Source organism: Podarcis tiliguerta, assembly GCF_965153285.1.
Source record: "Podarcis tiliguerta genome assembly, chromosome: 7".
Classification (NCBI taxonomy): domain Eukaryota; kingdom Metazoa; phylum Chordata; class Lepidosauria; order Squamata; family Lacertidae; genus Podarcis; species Podarcis tiliguerta.
In genome coordinates this window covers 77,115,642-77,134,944 of record NC_139540.1, presented here as the reverse complement: position 1 = coordinate 77,134,944, position 19,303 = coordinate 77,115,642, and the positions used below count along the sequence as shown (strand labels likewise).

At 43.5% G+C, this 19,303-nt stretch overlaps 1 protein-coding gene and 1 long non-coding RNA gene across 5 annotated transcripts in view; one reads left to right on the top strand and one right to left on the bottom strand.

Moving 5' to 3' along the window:
• Positions 1–6,627: 6,627 nt before the first annotated feature.
• Positions 6,628–16,804, bottom strand: LOC310681678. The gene is made up of 2 exons (XR_014513501.1): positions 16,679–16,804; positions 6,628–7,038 (listed from the first exon to the last, which is right to left on the bottom strand). It is a non-coding gene; the product is annotated as an uncharacterized lncRNA (long non-coding RNA).
• Positions 16,697–19,303, top strand: part of ANKRD33B (ankyrin repeat domain 33B) — a 34,729-nt gene continuing 32,122 nt past the window's right edge. For 2 of the 4 annotated variants that reach the window (XM_083449497.1, XM_083449496.1), the window contains exon 1: positions 16,697–18,856. In XM_083449497.1, the coding sequence (XP_083305623.1) occupies positions 18,359–18,856 (498 nt within the window). In that variant the 5' untranslated portion in view covers positions 16,697–18,358. The remainder of the gene's footprint in view (positions 18,857–19,303) is intronic. The other 2 variants (XM_083449499.1, XM_083449498.1) reach the window with 1 other exon arrangement.

The following is a 19,303-nucleotide window of genomic DNA, read 5'->3' as shown; positions in this document are numbered from 1 at the left end:
TTTAATAATCCTGTATCTGTAAAATAATTTCCAGATGGGACTTTGGACCTTTCTGACCATCATCTAAAAACAAAGATGATATATATATATATATATATATATATATATATGCTTTCGTAGATTTTCACGGGTACAGGAATGCAGGTTTTGGTGTCCTCGGGTGTCTTCCCGTGTAAAAGTTGGGGTGTCTAGGCGACGTTTCCCTCTCCACAGATAAATTACAGACCCTCTCCACAGATAAATTACAGACACCATCCAGTAGCCAAACCAGGGTGGCACCTCCGGATGCTGCACCCCCCTGCAATCCCTACACAGATCTGGCTGACACAGGCCACAAAACCACAGCTCGCCCCTATACACGAAGCCAAGCCAGAGCACAACCAAGTGCAGTACAGCCATCTTCTCAGAAAAACTCTTCACAAAGTTCAAGAGTTCAAGACACGAAGGCTTTAGCAACTAATCCACACCTAATGACCCACCTAAGTGGGATTCAGGAAATCACTCAAGAAATCACTCAAGATATCCCTCAAGTAATTAAGGAACAAAAGAAGAAAAGGCACACTAGCCTGGGAACCTCCTCTCTGCCCAGAACATTGGAGGCTATACACCACACCTCCTCAACAGTATTTATAGGAACTCAAACACTGAGATCCTGCTCTGTTCCAGTAACAAGAAGCCGAAAGCACCAGCCTGAAGATGACGAGTGAGACCTCGTCGAAACGTCGCCTAGACACCCCAACTTTTACACGGGAAGACACCCGAGGACACCAAAACCTGCATATATATATATATATATATATGCATGCTGTGTGAAAAATAGCATTGGCTAAGATCAGCATAGGGCCACAGTTTATACTGCCATTACATCAGGGTAAGTGTTCACAGGTGGGGACTTGTAGCACAATGCTACAACTTCTTAGCAATGGAACCATCATAGGTGACTAGATAACTGCATAATTGCTATGTCCAATGGCTGTAATTCAGCCCAGAGCAGCCAAGTCCCAATAACTGTAATGTGACTTAAAACATGCAAACATAGGCTTCCACCTTTTTGCTAGCTTTACATAGTCTTTAATCAAAGGGTGTCATCATGCACAAAGCAATATGTGGACTGGGGAAAAGGGTGGAGTAACTCAAGATAGGAGGGAGGGGATGAGGATGCCTCAGGAAGAGTACCAAATCATTTCATATGTTTTGTGATTTTCAAATATCACACAGTACAGCTGTAACAATTTTCTCCAGACCTTAGTTGACTTTTGCTGCCAAATCTGCAAAGCGATCACTCATTGTCTGTCAGCTGGGATCTTGACCTCTGTTTCTTTGTTTCTGCAAGGATACATCATAAATTGCAATATTTGTGTTAGGTCACAGATGTAACATGGTTTTGTGGACATTCAAGTGGTAAGGAGGAATAAGCCCATGAAGCATGCAAATGATCAAAACAAACGAGTGTTCCAAACCAGAGAGTCATGAAGAACATAAGATTTATTTAGACCAAGGCAATTTAGGCTACAAGCCTAATTCCACTTACCATTGATTGGATAGAACTTAGACATGGTTAAATTTTTGCTGTTAAACTATGACCCAACCATGTTTTCAAACATAAACTAATTAATTTGGAGTTCAGCCAATTATCTATTTTGGTGGATTTTTTTTTTTAACAAGTCTGCTTACTAACCAATTCCTATGAATGGGAAATGATCCGGCCAGGTTAGATCCTTATCTCCCCAGCCCCAACCCCCACCATGTGAAGTGTGACAAGTTGTGGGGTTTTTTACAACATTTGAAACTGGTGCATGGTCTCGAGGTTTCGGTAGGTGCACAACATATAATTTAGGGCTTCATAAAAGCTGCACCTACTGAAATTCCCACACAACAGCAGTAGAGGAGACAAATTCTCCTTTGCATATGCAGGGGGTAGTGAACCTTTAAAGCCAGGTGGGCCAGATTGTTGTTTATCCCCACCCCTGTGGGCCAACTCTGATAGGTGGGCTCACCTGTCAGTCACAAGTCATCTGGATGTCAGGCTTTTGGCAAAGCATCTAGCATAGAGCTGCCAAAGCCACTTTCTGCAGGAATCATCAGTGTGATTGACTTCCCCATTGATTCAGCTGCATCTCTACTTCTCTCACAGCTGGCATCACATATGACATCATGATGGCAGACTTGGCCTGTGGATCAGAGGTAGGAATGGACAGGTATGCCAGCTTGGGTTTATCCTTATCTCATTTTTCCAGTCTTCAGTTCTCCACATTTCTTCATCTGTTTATGATTATATCTATACAGTGGTACCTCCGGTTGCGGATGGGATCTGTTCCAGAGCTCTGGTCGGATCCCGAGGTTTCTGCAATTGGAGGGACTGCTTCTGCACATGCGCACACAACGGTAGACCGCTTCTGCACATGTGCGCATGGCAAACCCCGGAAAAATATTTCTGGGTTTGCCGCGTTCGCATCCTGAAGGATACGCAACCGGAGGTGTGGGTATTCAGAGTTACCACTGTATGTCTCTCTCTAAATGTATTACCAGTAAAATATTTTGAATTTCTCCTAATATACACATTTCTGTATGCAATTTCCCCTAATATAACTGTTCGAATGCTATTTTTATGCATACATGCGCAGTTTACCTTAGTATATGCATTTTTGCACATACTGTATTATTGTTAGAATTCCTGCTCCATGATTGCAGTCATGGGATTGTTGTATGTTTTCAGTCCACAGAGTGGGAAGTGATGGAGACAGGATGTTTGTGTTACTGTGTTGCGTGAGGTGGGACTATTATCTTTTGTTCTTTCTCTTTGCTGCTTGATGCTAGAGAGAGAGGGAGCCAGTGCTCCGTGTGTGTTTATATGTAAATAAAGTAGATTAGCCAAAATGCTGAGTTGCTGAGTTCTGTTACGCAAGCTGCGAAGACTCTGCGGATCCCTAAGTGTGCCAATGTCTGTTGGCATCGGTCGCTTTGATGTTCGGGCAGAAGAAAGCTTTTGAAGCTCCCGAACGATCAACCAGGAGGGAGAGAACATGCCAGTTGGGTATGTGTCTCAACCAGGATCCTACTTAAGTGTAGGACAAGCTCCTGACAATTACTTGGCTGGAAAATTACATTGCAAAATTTGGAGAAGTGAGAATTTCAAAGGATGATTGTATTCCAATTAACATATGTTCACCTTTAATGCAAACTGAATCAAATTTTGCCCTGCTGAATCTCTTATGCCTAAGGAGGGTGGGGAACTTGTAGCACTTTTGATGTTAGACGGCAATTCCCATCATGCCTGACTGCTGGCTATGCTGACTGAGGCTGCTAAGAGTTGGAGGTAATTAGCATCTGAAGGACCATAGGTTCCCCCTCCCTGCTATAAAAAAGTGAAGGTGAATGGATGCCCCAATGATGATAAACCTCTTGGCAGGAAACCTGGATTTCCAAGTCACACAGCAAAGGAAATGGGCATTTTTTCTCGGGGGTCCCTGTACCAGCAGCAATGCTTAGTAGGTACAGCCTCACTTCTCTTTGCTCTGGATGGATAATTTTGTGAAGTGATACCATTTTTTGCTCCTGGCAAATCAACGTCCTAGTTCCTGAGTTTCATGCAATAACAGAGTGAAAACTAGTTCATATAGTCTCAAAAGGTTTCAAATAAATTAATCAGCAGCCACCATAACTCAATCAAGGTAGTTGCTATTTTTTTAGCAGGTAGCAAAGTCTTGAGATAACTGTGGCTTCCCCTGTAGACCCGCGAGACAGAATAAGCTAGACGTTCTGCTGGCAGGATGAGGTACTGCAGGTGACTCCAGAATATTTGCAACTTCACATCACTACAATTTTCCAGCACAGCCAGGATAACAAATTATCAGCTTGTCAAAGATGTAAGAAGCTATGGTGTTAGGTCAGTGGCATTTTCTGTGTGGCTACTGGGATTTGAGTCTTTAAAGGAAGAGTCTTTACAGAGTAGCCAAATAGCTAAGGTACACCAATGCAGGTTTGCCCACTCTCTGATTTTCATTTTCTTTAGACATTAAAAATCAAAGGCATACAAAGATATCCTGAAAAGTCAAATATTAATGTTTTCTTTCAGACTTCTGAGGCAGATAACATTATCTTCGCTAAGCAAGTGTGCATGCATAATTTTCGTGCATAATTTTATGGGAAAAAATGCATTTTGTTATATTACATTCAACTAAAAAACAAAACAAGTGAGAGTCAGAAAGTACATTTTTTAAAAAATAAACAATGCTATCTGATTTACATTTATTTAGTTTAAACTGCACTTAGCTACCAGCATTCATACACGCCCGTAGGGATAAATAAGTGTTTGTCAAGGCCAGGGAATCCGGAGGTGAAAAAAGAAAGACAATGCTCAGAATACCTTACATAGTTTCCTAGTTTTCACTCTCAGTGTTAATGTTTAAAGGTAAAGGTACCCCTGCCCTTACGGGCCAGTTGTGTCCGACTCTAGGGTTGTGCGCCCATCTCACTCAAAGAGGCCGGGGGCCAGCGCTGTCCGGAGACACTTCCGGTTCACGTGGCCAACGTGACGAAGCTGCTCTGGCGAGCCAGCACCAGCGCAGCACACGGAAACGCCGTTTACCTCCCTGCTATAAACCGATACCTATTTATCTACTTGCACTTAAGGGTGCTTTCGAACTGCTAGGTGGTGGGCAGGAGCAGGGACCGAAAGACGGGAGCTCACCCCGCCGCGGGGATTCGAACCGCCGACCATACGATCGGCAAGTCCTAGGCACTGAGGTTTTACCCACAGCGCCACCCGTGTCCCTGTTAATGTTTAGGTGACTATTAAAAGCAGTCCTGCTCACACTTGAAGGCTGCTATCCTATACATACTTACCTGGAAGTAAGTCTGATTGAACATAGTGTTACAAAGGTTGCATGCCATGTCCAATCTCTCCTGAGATTCGAGGCGTCTTACCCAGGGTCATGTTTCTGTAAGCAATCAAGATGTGGCGGAGACTGTCGTGACTTTATGATACAGTTTATTTTTCACATATTTGCACCAGAAGCTTTCAATGGAGGGAGTGCAGCATTTATAACATTCACATCTCAATAGGGGCTTGTTCACCCAGTAGTACAGCACTAGATACCCAAGGCATCTCAAATGCCATCTTCGTGGCTTTGTCCTAGCCCGACAAGATGTATCTGATCTTCAGGTGGAGTTCTGCCTCCTTCCTCCTCCTTCCCAGAAAACCCTTTGCAAAACAACTCCTCCCCTTCTGTCTGCTTCCTCCCTCCCCCCATTCCCCCATTCCCATTAAAAGGTGACAATTTTTCCTGTAGCCTATATCATTGCTCAGCGTATTTTTGGCAACCTCTATTGGCAAAGACCCAATGATTTATCTGTGATGGACCATCCACACCTCATCCCAGGTGAGGCTCTGGCCTGGAAAGGAAGCTTAATTTGTATTTTCCCCACTGACCTGGGATCTTGACTGTGGTTTTCTTCTGGAGTGACTTGCCAGGGTGGGGCTAGGGAGCACAATGTTGCAGTGGTTCTTGTGTCATCAGAATGCTAATGATCTCCAACTCTGACTTTCTTGTCAATTAGTTTTTAGGGAGGCAACGTAGGTCCTGAACTCTTGTCTGTCAGTGATTGACTAGATGTGAACTAACAAGATAAAAGTAATCCAGATAAGACAGAAGTGCTTTAGGTCAGTAGGAAAGCTGATCTCGGATTAGGTGTACAATCTGTTCTGGACAGGGTTGCTCTCCTCTTGAAGGATCCAGTTCACATGTTGGGAATGGGCCTAGGTCTAGTCTTGTTAATGGATGATCCATTGACCACTGTAGCCAGGAGTATATTTGCTCAGCTTCTGCTAATGCACCAGCTGCCTACTTTTGCTGGAGATGACAGAGCTGGCTACTACCGGGCAGACTGGATTAGTACCACACAGTACCTCTGAAAAGTATTCATAAACTTCAAGTACTTTGAAATACTCCAATTAGGATGGCAATGAGGGCTGGTTTTTCAGAGTACAATATTCCAATATTATACTCCCAAGATTGGCTTCTGGTCCATTTCTGGGCTTAATTCAAAATGATGGTCACAACGAGCACAAAGGAAGGATGGTAACTCAGTGGTAGAGCATCTGTGTTGTATACAGAAGGTCCCAAGTTCAATTTCCCAGCATCTCCAGGTGTCCTGAAGCACATTCCCAGCTGGGAGTGTCCTGTCTGAAACTTTGGAAAGTCATGGCCATTTAGTGTGGGCAATACAGAGCTACATGGGCCATTGTTCTGAGTCAGTGTAAGGCAGCTTCCTGTGTCCCTAACCTTTGAATCTCTAAATGGGACACGGTTGGTAGGTATATGGGGCAGGGTCTTCTTGGCTATAGCATTAAGACTGGGGGCAGGGGGTGGGGAGTTAGTGAACCAGGTCTGCTTTTAATTGATAGAAAAGCAGTAACTAATTATAGAATGATCTAACTAGAAAGCAGGTAAAGATAATCCACTCTAGCTCCTAAATTAAGCAAGAACACACTATGTTGAGTTAAAGTATACCCAACCAATATATTTGTACTTGTCAGATTAATCTGTTAAGGATAATTAGCTCAATCATGTCAAATTCCCAACGTTTCACCATTTTTTAGTCCCATCTATAAGTGAGAACAATCTGTTTGTTGTTTATACATATGTGTGTGTGTGTGTATGTATGTATGTATATGTATGCATAGTGTTGACCCTTCTGCCGGAAAAGTAATTAAGTATTATACTTGTTTCAGGATTAATTCCTCATGAGGCTGTTTCTGTTCTTGTTTAATTTTATTACGGTAGCCAATACGAAACATATGAAGGACGTCTCGCTATTTCAGCATAATGTTTTCAGTCTCGTAATTTCCCAGATGGGGATGTAGCAGATGTAGGTGAAGGCAGTTGGCGGATGGACAGACTCGACCACGTCTGGAAATGGTACACCCACACCTGACAGGGGATTTGTTTCCTCAAAGCAGTGATCTGCATAAGGACTCCTGCTGGCAGCCATCCAGGTGTAGATAAGGTTCCAAATGCTGAAGAGGCGGAGAACCTGCTGTAAAAATGACACAGCTCAGCAGGACATTCTGCACAATTCCCAGTTAAATCAATAGGAACTCCATGAGAATATTGTACATTTTTTTGCCATCCGTCTGCTCGAGACAATGGAGTGCGCCTCTACGAGTGAAGTCAAACTGCTGCATTAGCAGCACCAAAATGACCTCCCCAGGATGCAAGCCTGAGCAGTGTATATGGAAGTCGTGGGCTGCCCAGACAATAAGACCCTCTTCCCAGAATACGTTTGGCGCCAGCTTGGATTTGTGTAGGGTTTACACTCTGGATTTGTGTAGGGTTTTGAAATATACTCAGAGTTGTAAAGTGATTTCAGCTCACAGTGGTGAGGAGGAATGAATGAAAGTCCCCTCAAAGTATCTGCTTTATATACATTATTTACACAATGGGCTGCACATGATTGGCTAATTCTGGAATTCTACTGTAAGCCAATCAGGTTGTGGATTCACTTATATCTGGAGCATGATTGGGTGGTTCCTGCCAACCAATCATACTGCTGCATTGTTCTAGGACCAATCAGACTGCTGCATTCTGAATCCTATTGTTCTAGGACCAATCAGACTGCTGCAGTTTGGATCCTATTCAACTCAGTACATAACACCTTATTCCTTAGCCTTTACTTCTCCTGAAGATATGCCGCAAGACACTAGAGGTTTGGGATGAGTTTTCCTTCTCCTAGACAGGCTACCTTCCCAGGTGGGTGAGTCCCATCTGCGCCTCACTTCCTCTACAGCCCATGCAGAAACCATCTTCTTGACTGTTGGACCCATTATTGGTGTCAGATGCTCAATCCACTGGAGCTTGTCTTTGTATGCAGGGGAAGTCCCTAACACACTGGGGGTTTGAGACCCATCAGCTGCAAAAAACAAAGGCTCACCTCGAAATCAGTGTATCTTACTTCCAGGTAACTATGTGATTTGGCTTTTATTTTATTGTTTAGATATTTTACTTGTCCCGGCTAGAAAATATGAAAACTACACAAAGTATACATATTTTGTATACTCTAAACAAAAAATTATATTTCTGGTTTAGGGGTTTTTGTGACTGTGAATTGGCAGTATAGCAACAAAATCTGTTCCAGGAACAAAATGGGTTTCACAACCTTTGGAACTTCAGGGATTCTGTTCAGGTATGGTTGAGGTTTGCCTGGGTTGGCTGCCTGTATCATGGATATAGCAGAATGTGTGTGGTACTGTACCGTAATTTAATTAATTCAATATTTGCAAAGCACATTTTACCTCTCCAATCATATTTTTAAAATAACATTTTAAAGACAAAACCATGTAAGTGTACAGTTATCAAATCAGCTTTGATGCCCAGTAGTTTGCATTCTAACTTTGATGGAAATTAAGGTTGGGTTTTTGAAAATTGCCTTTGCTACACCTGTTGTTGACAGTATCCCCTTGTCCCGCCATTAACTATTCAGGCCAATTTTACAAAGCAAAAACAGTTTGTAGAAGCAGCTGGATATTCATGAAATAAACATATTTTGCAGTAATTATTTTAATTAATGTTAAACTTTTCTTACTACTGAGTCTTTTGGTGTTATCCGACACCCCTTGAAGTTCTGTGGTGGAGTGCATTCAAGATTGCCTCTCTAGGGCACAGTCTCACCATATTGTCTTGGAATGAGACAAAGGTTTTCTTATGCTCTAGGGTTTATTTTTAAAACACTCTCCTGCTTGCAGAAATAATGAACTCAGACAGCTCCATCTGCATTGGATATATTATCAGTAAAATTCTGTCTCATTATAAAATTGGGCAAGAGCATAACTGGTGCAACATCCCAGAGGCAGAGATTCTCAATAACTCACGCTGTCTCCATTCTAGGTCTGGGTCCTTGGCCAGCTAAGGGGGAAAGGAGAATATTTCCTTCAATAAATGTTCCACCTTCTTATGTTCTTACTCCTGGTCCTGCTTCTGCTCTTTCCATTTTTGTGGGATGGAGTACTTGGAGGACATATACCATACCATACAATACCATACCTATAAAGGTCCTTGGGATGTTGATTACAGTATACAATCTATATTGAGTCTATACCTGAAGGAACATCTCCACCCCCATCGTCCAGCCCAGACACTGAGGTCCAGCTCCGAGGGCCTTCTGGAGGTTCCCTCACTGCGAGAAGTGAAGCTACAGAGAACGATGCAGAGGGCTTTCTTGGTAGTGGCACCTGCCCTGTGGAATGCCCTCAGATGTCAAGAAAATAAACAACTATCTTACTTTTAGAAGACATCTGAAGGCAGCCCTGTTTAGGGAAGTTTTTAATGTTTGACGGTTTTTTATAATTAATATTCTGTTGGGAGCCGCCCAGAGTAGCTGGTGAAACCCAGCCAGATGGGTGAGGTATAAATTATTATTATTATTATTATTATTATTATTATTATTATTATTATTATTATTATTATTGTATAGTTGGAAGGATCTCAAAAGAACAACAACGGCAACAACACCAAAACCAATCTGTATGAAAGGGTCGCATTATTAACACTGCCCGGCACCTTACATTTTATATTACATCGGAAAGAGGGGGGCTTTCTCAGTTGCCACCTGCAATTCTGGTTCCTCTACTCACTGCTCCACTTTGAAATATGGTTCATAGCCTTAAAGCCTTTTTTCTGTATTAATTCCTGCCTGTTTTGCATTTTCTGGATATTTTATACTATGTTTAGTGGGTAAGAGGGACTAGGCCTCACAATTATGAGTGTAGTGGTCTGAAGGAGATGGCAGTAAAAGGTTAGGCTCTTCCGGGGAGCAAAGGTTAAGAATGTAAGAGAATTTCCCTTTCCAATTCTTCTCCCAACCTATGGTGACTTCCCTCCTAGCCTACTGTTGAATGCCTGGTCAGTAAATGGACCTTGGCCAACCAGGGCTTGATCTTGAATTAGAATGCTGATCTGTGTGATGGAGACCCTTGGATCAAGTAGGAGCAGTTCACTTTGTGTGCCTGCTCACTTGTTGAGATCTTTGGAGGGGGCACTGTTATGTATCCTACCATTAGGCTGGTGGGTATGTGAGACTAGACTTTCTCCATGGTGACTTTAGAATTACATTCCTTAGGAAACACATTTGATTTATTCATTCTCCTCTTTGTGGCAGATGTTAAGCCTTTTACGATACAGTGGTACCTCGGGTTACATACGCTTCAGGTTACAGACTCCGCTAACCCAGAATTAGTACCTCGGGTTAAGAACTTTGCTTCAGGGTGAGAACAGAAATCGCGCGGCGGCACGACAGCAGCAGGAGGCCTCATTAGCTAAAGTGGTGCTTCAGGTTAAGAACAGTTTCAGGTTAAGAACGGACCTTCAGAATGAATTAAGTACGTAACCAGAGGTACCCCTGTAACCGAGCCTGTTGCTGCTGACCTCTTGGTGTTGTGCATTTTCAGTCTTTTTAAAATCTGTGCTGGTAGCAGTATATTAAAATACAACATATATTCATTTGCAATGATTTGTATTTTACTATGCAATCTGTGTTTTAATTTTTGTTAGCCGCTTCAGAGACCTTTGCCTAAAAAGTATAGAAATAAACTATGACATGAAATAATATGTGAAAATGTGGGGGAAAGACACTGACCATTTAGCTTTTTCACTCAGTTTCTCATTTTCCAAACATTTAACAGCTCCCATTTCCTATGAGACATAAATTATTTGAATTCTTGACTAGTCTCATTTATGGTTACATTTAGCACACCTGCTGATCATGGCAGTTGCTAATTATTATCACTATGTAATTTTTGTTGCTAAGTGGCTCATAGGTTTTTCCAAGACTTTCTCTACCTTGGCTTTTCTGTTCTGCCCACCAGTCAGAGTTATCACTTCTTCTTTTTTTAAAAAAAGGAAAAACTGCTCCTGCTCCTGTGGTTTTAACTGCAAGCCCCTATACAAAAATTCACCAAACAACCGAGTTTTTTCAGGTATCCTTCTACTTATCTCCATTCCATACCTTTTAAAGCTTTACTTACATGTGAACATTTTAAGGAAAGAAGCATTATCTAATCCCTGCGGCTTAAATTGAAAGAGCTCCTAGTAGTGTGGGAGGAAGAGGTTTACCATTTCCTGCTGATTCTCCCCACCACCCTTCAGTTACAGCCTGTGTCATGCTGTTCAGGAGGGTATACCAACCCAGGGAACAGATTTCAGCAGGCGTAAAGAGTTGAAGCAGGAAAGGGAGCAGCAAAAGTTCTTTGCATGAGCGGAATTCCTCTTGCTGTTCTTTGGATAGTAGTGTGTGCTGGGCTGTTGTTAAAGCATGTGAGCAGAAAAAATGCCAGTCCTCCTACCAGTTAAAATAATGCTGTTGGACTAATCCAGCAAAGGGTTTTCTAAAATGCCTGGAAAGTGTTTTCCCCCCCTGAAATCAACTGGCAATGCTTCATCTGCTAAGGCTTAGCCTAACTATGTCCATTGTTCTTGGAGTATTTGATTAAAGATACACCTGCGACTACAACCCTGAGAGTAAGCCCCAATGCCTTAAATGGGACTCACTTCTAAGTAGACACATAGAGGATTATTCGGTGTGTCAATGAAGATTCACCCAAATGCTCTTCATATATATTTTATACTAGCAACCTCATACCTATCATTGCTTGGGCACTCGATAAGAAACCACAAAATCAGTGAAGTTTTGAAATAAGTGGTTAAAATTCAGATTTGGAAGATTCACTTCGCCATCTTAATTCAAGATGAAAGCACAGAGGCTCTCTTAAAGCGGCAAAGCAACCTTTGAACCAGCTTCTCTCTTCCTTTAAAGGCGGAGGGAGCTTGGTGGAAATGGTGCTTAAAGGCAGTCTCTGTGCTGTGCTTCCATTGGAAGCATGGAGACTGACTTACAGTGGCAAAGCATTCTTTGAAGCAACTTCTTTCCTAGCCTCCACCCCAAGGGAAGAGGCTATTTCAAACAGCACCTTGCTCTGCTTCTCCTTTAAGCAGGTAGGCAGTAGCATTGGCGCCACCCCATTACCTGCTGAAAGGAGAAGACAAATGACTTTAATCTCTGCTCATCAGCTGAAAAGTGGAGATTAGATCCTGCTGCCTGGCAGCAAGATCCGGTTCCCTGCTGGGAACACTGCCAACTCATGATTAAACCCTGACCATCAGCTGACAGCAGTGACACCAGCTGGTGGGTGGGTAGGCGTGGGGCTTTTTTGGGGGGTGGAATAGCCTGGTGGACCAAAGTGGAACCCCTGGTTGGTTAAGTTGGCCCGTGGGCCAAAGATTCACCACCCCTGCAGTTAGAATTTATATGATCCCGTTTTAAAATAGCCACATTAGTTACCTGTTTGTTTCTAGGACCTATTTGAGGTGCTCACATTAGTGTCTAAAAGTCCTGAATGACAGGTTCCAAACAGGTGAAAGGCTGTCTCCATCTTGACCAATACTCTTGGGTGTTAAGATATGCACAGGGGGTTCTATTGGCAGTTCTGAGACACCCTCAGAAGTGTGGGGCATGGCGGTCCAGAAGAGGGCTTTATCTGTGGAATTCCCTCTCCACAGAGGCGCTTCACTGTACAGCTTTCAGTATATGCTGAAGACATACTTCTCTACCCTGGACTTTGACATCCAAGGTATATTGTTTTCTGGGACCCCCCTCTTTTGCTGAATGAACAGCATCTGAAAGTGATCACTATGTAATAATCCACAAATAGTGCAAATCTCTCTGTTGCAGTTTGTGTAAGAAGTGTGTGATTGTTGTGAACAGCTGAGCTGTGCCACAATATATTACCCAAGGCCCAGAGCTCAAACAACACTCCCACAACAATATTTAATATCAATGCTGTTGTAACCTTACTGAACCCAAGGGAACATACTGTTTTATGTATACAATAAAAAAATTAGATTGTTACTCTGAAAGCACAGTTCACTTCTTTTAAGTAATGTTCAGTGCATGGTACAAAAGATATGCTTTATAAATTATAAATAGCAAATATAAACAAAGGAAGAAAGAAGTAGGCATTTTGCAGGCACATTATACCTTTTAAGACTATTAGCAACAGCTAAAATAAACTGCTTGCAGTTCATGAAATTTCTGCTGGATCCTGCTTCTTGCCTGCCAATAATATTAATGTCAAAACATCCAAGCATTCTTATAAAATACAGTCTTTTAAATGTTTGATCATCAAGAATGTTTGCAGAGCTTGTTATTAAATGGGATCTTTGATGATAGGAATATTATTTGTAAGAGATCATGTAGGCATGAGTAATATTGGGTTCATTTAACTATTACAGTATATTAGTGTCTTCCTTGACAGCATTTATAGAGTTCCAAGCACCCTCCCATTTAATTACCAGTCAAGGCCAGTTCTATTTAGGTGGAGAGAGAGAACCAGAAGAGCAGCTTTCAGACTAATAATAGCAGATCAGCATTTTGCCACAGTTATATTCACCTCTGCTTGCTCATTTCAGAAGCTCCAGAAACCATGGAACACTATTATGCTATACTTTCTATAGAAACAGGAGATGGAAAGTCCTGGTTAAAGGAACCATGTAGTCTGACAAGCCATACTGAAGAGATGTTATTATCTTTGCTATTTCACAGAGGATGGAATGAATCCAGAACTAAGTGAATGGCAGAAGTAGTAACTTACATCTGTTCTGTGTACCCCAACGTATTAGCTACCTTACAAGGGAAACAACTACTGTATTATATAATTTCCATGGTCCTCCCTGACTGCTCACCCTAAAGCTTTTACCACTGGCATAAATAGATAGGTCTAGTTACAAATGTTGACTTTCAAAAGTACTGTTGTATTTGTGTTTTTTAATTCACCGGATGCACACCTTAATTAATAGTACAGAAGGGAGTGAGGCCATCTGGGCAATGGGTTGTGTCAAAGATGAAGTGGAATTTCATAATGCCAGTGGATACGGTAATTTAAGAGGTGTAGTAATTAGTTGCACACGGAGTTCCCTGAACAGGCAATTGATACATCTAAAGTCTAAGAGGGCAGAACTGAGGCTAAGGATCCCCTACTGGTGGAGCCATTGCACAAAGCACATTGCTCTTTGCATTCTTCCAAGTTTTATTGAAAATCAATACACATTGCGAATCCCATCCATTTTAATGAAATCTGTATGGGAGAAGTTCCTGGTGAATTGTGCCCGTATCATTAAGGATAATGAAAAAAGCTATCTAAGCTTCACTGAATGCAGGAGTAATTAGACTTCCAAATTTATTTAATGATGCTTGGCATCACACTGCAAGAAGAACATGTGCATCCTGGAACATGGAAATCCCTTCAGTGAAGGAACTGATGCTGCCTGAGGCTTTGTTGTTCCTTCATCATCTATACTTCAAACTTAGGAGTGCAGATAAAACACCATGAGAATGATAAAACATAACAAATATATTTCTTTAGAATGTAAACAGGCTTCCAAAAAACTCACCTGCTAACTGCTTTTTTTTGGCACACCCTGACTATAATGCTAAAACAAATTTCCATTGATGGCAGATCTTAATATAAACTAGTTAATCTCAACCTGAAGCATATGAATCACAATAAAGGCAGCACCTTGGAGCACATGCAGAGTGATTTTCACTTCTGAGTAATCACAGCCACATGACACATATCTGGGATTAGTGAACGATTTTCAAGTTAAATGTTTTGAATTCTATGTCAAGATTCAGCTCAAGCACATCCCACACAACAAATTAAGCACATCTAAAAGGCTACTTAGATCTAGCGGTGGCACCAGGGAGAAAACTCTTTTCTTCTCCTGCCACAATCTTCCAACACCACTATCAAATGCTCATATCTAGATCAACCAATGTGTATGGTCCTAAATAAAAATGGAAAGCACAACATGGGAAGTTGTCTTTTACCAGGTCTCACTCCATGTCACAAAAAGCAGGACGTAGGGTATGCTTTCAAAATAACTTTTGAGATTGCCTATATTGTTTCAAGAAACACTGTTACGATGAAAACAGTAATTAAAGCAAACAGGGTATCTGGATACAACATTTCACTGTCAAGTGAGGAGAAACTGGCAAGTGTTTACTGTTTAAGGCAACACACATTTGCTGCTTTTCTTTTAGATTATTTCCCCTCTTCCTTGGCTTCTCCTTTGTATTTTTTGCTATACTGTATTTACCATATTTTACCTTTTCTTCAATTTATCCCTTGCGCCCTCTCCAATGAATTTCCCTTGATAACTTTGTTAGAGCACACATAAATGACAGATTCAAACTAGTTTAAAATTGGTTTACTGTTACAGCTTCTTCCAAAGAACCATGGGAACTGTGGTTGAGTGCAACACTGGGACTCTTTTGATACAGAACAATCCTTTGGTGTTTCCTTAGTTTCCGTTGTGTTTAATGGGGTTAGGTATAGCCGACATAATGCATTTCCATGTTTTGGGACTATAACTCCCATCATCCCTGACCAATGACCATGTTGGCAGGGGCTGATGGGAGCTGTAATCCAACAGCAGTATAGCGTACACCACATTGCTTACACCTTGTTTCCAGGCAAGGCAAGCTTGAGGATAATAAGTATAAACTGACCATGTCACGGAAGTACTGATCACACCAATAAATGATGGGTCATATTTTGCAGTAGCTCTGGCAAGTTGCTTGCAGAGAAGGAATTGTTACTTGCCCTGAACAAGTTGTGCAAATAATTACCGTATTTGCAAGGATGATCTAAACTTACGCTGGAAATCCAAATGTATATGTCTTCCTTACAGCTTTTTAATGTGGTTATGAAAATACTAAAATTCTTGAATTTTAAATACCTGCTCCCTTTCCCTTCACTCACAAGCACAAGCAGCAGCAGCAGCAGCAGCAGCAGCAGGGAAAACAAGAAGGATTGAATCTATGTCAATTTGCAGAAAAACTTGCAAGAAAAAAAAGGTCCACTGGCAACAGACAAGCATCCAATAGAGAGTTCTAAATATAGATCACTCAAAGACAAGATGAATGGAACAGATCACAGGCATTTAAAACTATAATCCTATTAAATAGCTATGCTTGAAACTGCTACCTTGCAACCCTACAAAGGTCTTTACTCTGACGTATTTATTACACTGGTCCCTTTGAGAAAAGCCACCCAACTTCTGTGATTGTTGTTGTTCTTGGTATTACTTTAAAAAATGCCACAGAACCACTGCCTCCTTGGCGTTAACTCAATTGACTATTATCTCTGTATTGACTAGCTCGTGCGACTATTTCAAGGGATTTACTACATTCAAACGTGGAATAGGAGATTCCAAGAAAGCAGGTTCCGTGTGATTACTTTTCAAACGCATCTTTCACTCTTAAAATATACCACTAAAACGTGTATAAAATGTACTTGTCTCTTCATACAATGGATTTGTACTTTTCCCCGCAGCGATGTTAACTCACAGCTCCGCGCCGCAAAAGTTATGGGTTCCCGAATAGTTGTATTCAGCAACTGTAACAACTCCATTTATGTTTTAATTTACTCTTCCCCACCCCGATTTTTCACACCCGCCGCCCAGAAAGTATGGGGACATCTGACGACGAGCCTGAGGAAACTTGGAGGTGGGGTCGTGTAAAACATTAGCGAAGCCATACATGCCTGCAAAACTACTGAACTAAGAAAAGGAGAAGAAGCCCGGCAGGAGATAAAGTTGAAGGTACTCAGGGAATTCAAATTACTCACCTGTCAATAGCAATTTTCTTCGCTGGTGCATAAAACCCCAACATGGACAGCTGCATGTAAATCGCTTTGCAAATGTGTCCCTGATGTCAACATGCTAAGCTGGAGCCTCAATCTTCTGGTGATCGGATTAAGAGTCACTGCCAGGAGTTTTCTAAACGTGTCGGTCGCTCTGTCTCTTCCCGCAGTCTTCCCCGGACCATATTTGGAACAAGATCTATCGCCGGAAATATTGCTTATTGTTGTGGTTTTTCTCCAGCACCGCCCCCCTCCCTCGTTTTCGCGACAAGGGCTTACGAAAGAGTGGCTGGCCTTCTGAAAAGCAGCCGGCGGCGCGGAGAAATTTTGCTTTAGCTCATCCGACCGTTACAATAAAATTTCTGGAAATCGGATGGTCCCCGAGGGGAGGCTCTCAGTTCAGCTGCTCCCAGTTTTGCCGCGTGCGAACAAACTTCGGTATCGCTTTCTGGCGGGAAAAAAAGCACCCTCCTGGTTGCAAAAGTCACCCTTTTGGTAAAAGCGAGGAGCTTTGGAAACCTTTTCGGAGTATTGTGATCGGTTGAAACAGGATAGCGTGAGAAGTGCTGCTTTTGGTTTTTTGCTGGAGATCAGCGAGCGCCTTGCCCAGAAAAGCAAGAGGAAAAGAAAGTTTGTTGCATTCTCGTTCGCCTCGTTGGAAAGGAACGAGCCTGGGTTTTCCCGCTTTGCAACAGCGTCAGGAGCGACCGCTCGTGTTTTCCCCAAACTTTCCACCGCCGTGTCACCCACGCGCATCAGCAAGCTGCGGCGGGAAAGGAGGTGGGGTGAGACGCTGCTCGGTCCCCCTTGGCAAGAAATGCCTTGTCATCCCAACGGCTAGGATAGCCTGGAGTCGCCAATGCCTGGTTTTTCTTTTTAACCTGACAAAAATGCGGGAAGAAAGCCCCAACTCTTTGCGCTTGGCCCAATAGAAGTCGAGGTAGGGCAGAAGGATGAGTGCAGTAGTATTTTTTGCATCTGAAGTGTGAGCAAGGTCTCTTGAGCTAAGAGGGCGGGGGAGTGTGATCCTCAGTGGATCCCTTCTTGATCTTGTCGCTCTGGTGCGAGTTAAGTAGATTTGGGACCGAGAGACCTACTTTCTCGTGTGCACCTGAAGAGGGGCTGTGTTGCATGTCAGGGCATCGCAGGCCTCTTTCTTCCCCCAAAATACTTGCACTGGGTTTTGTGTTTTAGTACAAAAAAAAAAAAAAGTGGCGTCCCTGTACAGAGGGAGCTCCACGGAGTGTGAGGATGTTGTCTTTGGGGCCAAGTTTTTTTCTCTAGAGAGCTCAGCATTTGTGGCTTGTTCTCAGTATGCTCTTGCTCTCACTGTGAAAAGATACCTATCCATATTCTGCAAAGAATCATAAAAAGATTTGGATACTAGAGAGCTCAGCTTTGCCCCACGCTGCGCACACACGCATCCCCTTTATTTTGGAAAAGGGAGGTGGCATTTCCCTCTCAAGACAGGGGTGCCTGTTGCAGCTCTTTATGTCGCAGGTCCCCGGCCCCTCTTCTTCCCTCCCTGGTCATCCCGCCGGGCCTTGCACGTCTGAACACGGATGCATGCGTGCAGGAGACCTGGCGGCGACCTTTTGCTCCCAAAGGTAAAAGCTCCCGAGGGAAATAAAGTCCAAACACCTCCCTCCGTGAAGGGAGGCGACGATGGTGCTCCTGTCTGGAGACGGCAAAGCGGCCGGGGAGGGCCGGAGTCCCGCCGCGGCAAAGCACCTGCCCGTACCGCCCTCGGAGCCTGCCGGGCCGGGAGCCGCGGCGCCTGAGGGGAGCGTCGTCGTCAGCTCCAGCCCAACTGCCGGGGCGGAGAGGTCGCGAAGGGGCAGCGAAGGCGATGGCGGCGGCGCTGAGGGAGGAAGCGACGAGGACGACGCCGGCGGCGACTACGAGGAGTACGAGGACTTCTCGGACCTCCCGGACACGCGCAGCATCGCTTCGGACGACTCCTTCTACCCGCCGCGGGCGGACGGCGACAGCGACGACGACGGCGACGACTGGTCTCTGGGAGAGTCGGACTCGTCGACGGGAAGCCCCGAGGCGCTCAGCCTCTTCCGAGCTTGCTGCACCAACAACGCCGTGGCCTTGAGAGCGATCATCCGGCAGGGGCCCGAGGAGAAGGAGGCCAAGGAGACCGACCGCAACAAGAGGGTGAGCACCGGGGTGCCGGGGTTGGGGGAAGCGCCTCACGCGACGCGCGCCAGGAAAAAGGCGGGAAAGTAGGCCTTAAAGTGCTCCCTCAGCTCTCGCGTCAGTTCGCCTCAGGCAGCCCACTTGTCCCTGTGTCTTCTTCTTCTTCTTCTTCTATTATTATTATTATTATTATTATTATTATTATTATTATTATTATTATTATTATTTACTCCTCCTCCTCCATTTCTGAGCTTAGGCCACACCAGTGCTCCAGGCGTTGTGTATGCCCGCAGCCTGTTTGTCGGGGGGGGGGGGGGGGAAAGGAACCATCGCCGTCGCCTGCTGCCCTTACTCGCAGTCACTCCGGTGTAAATCAAGCATATGGGGCCACTTGGCCTGGGCCTCCTATTCCAAAAGGGCCCTCGGTCAGCATATTCACAATTATTTATATACTTACTTATTTAT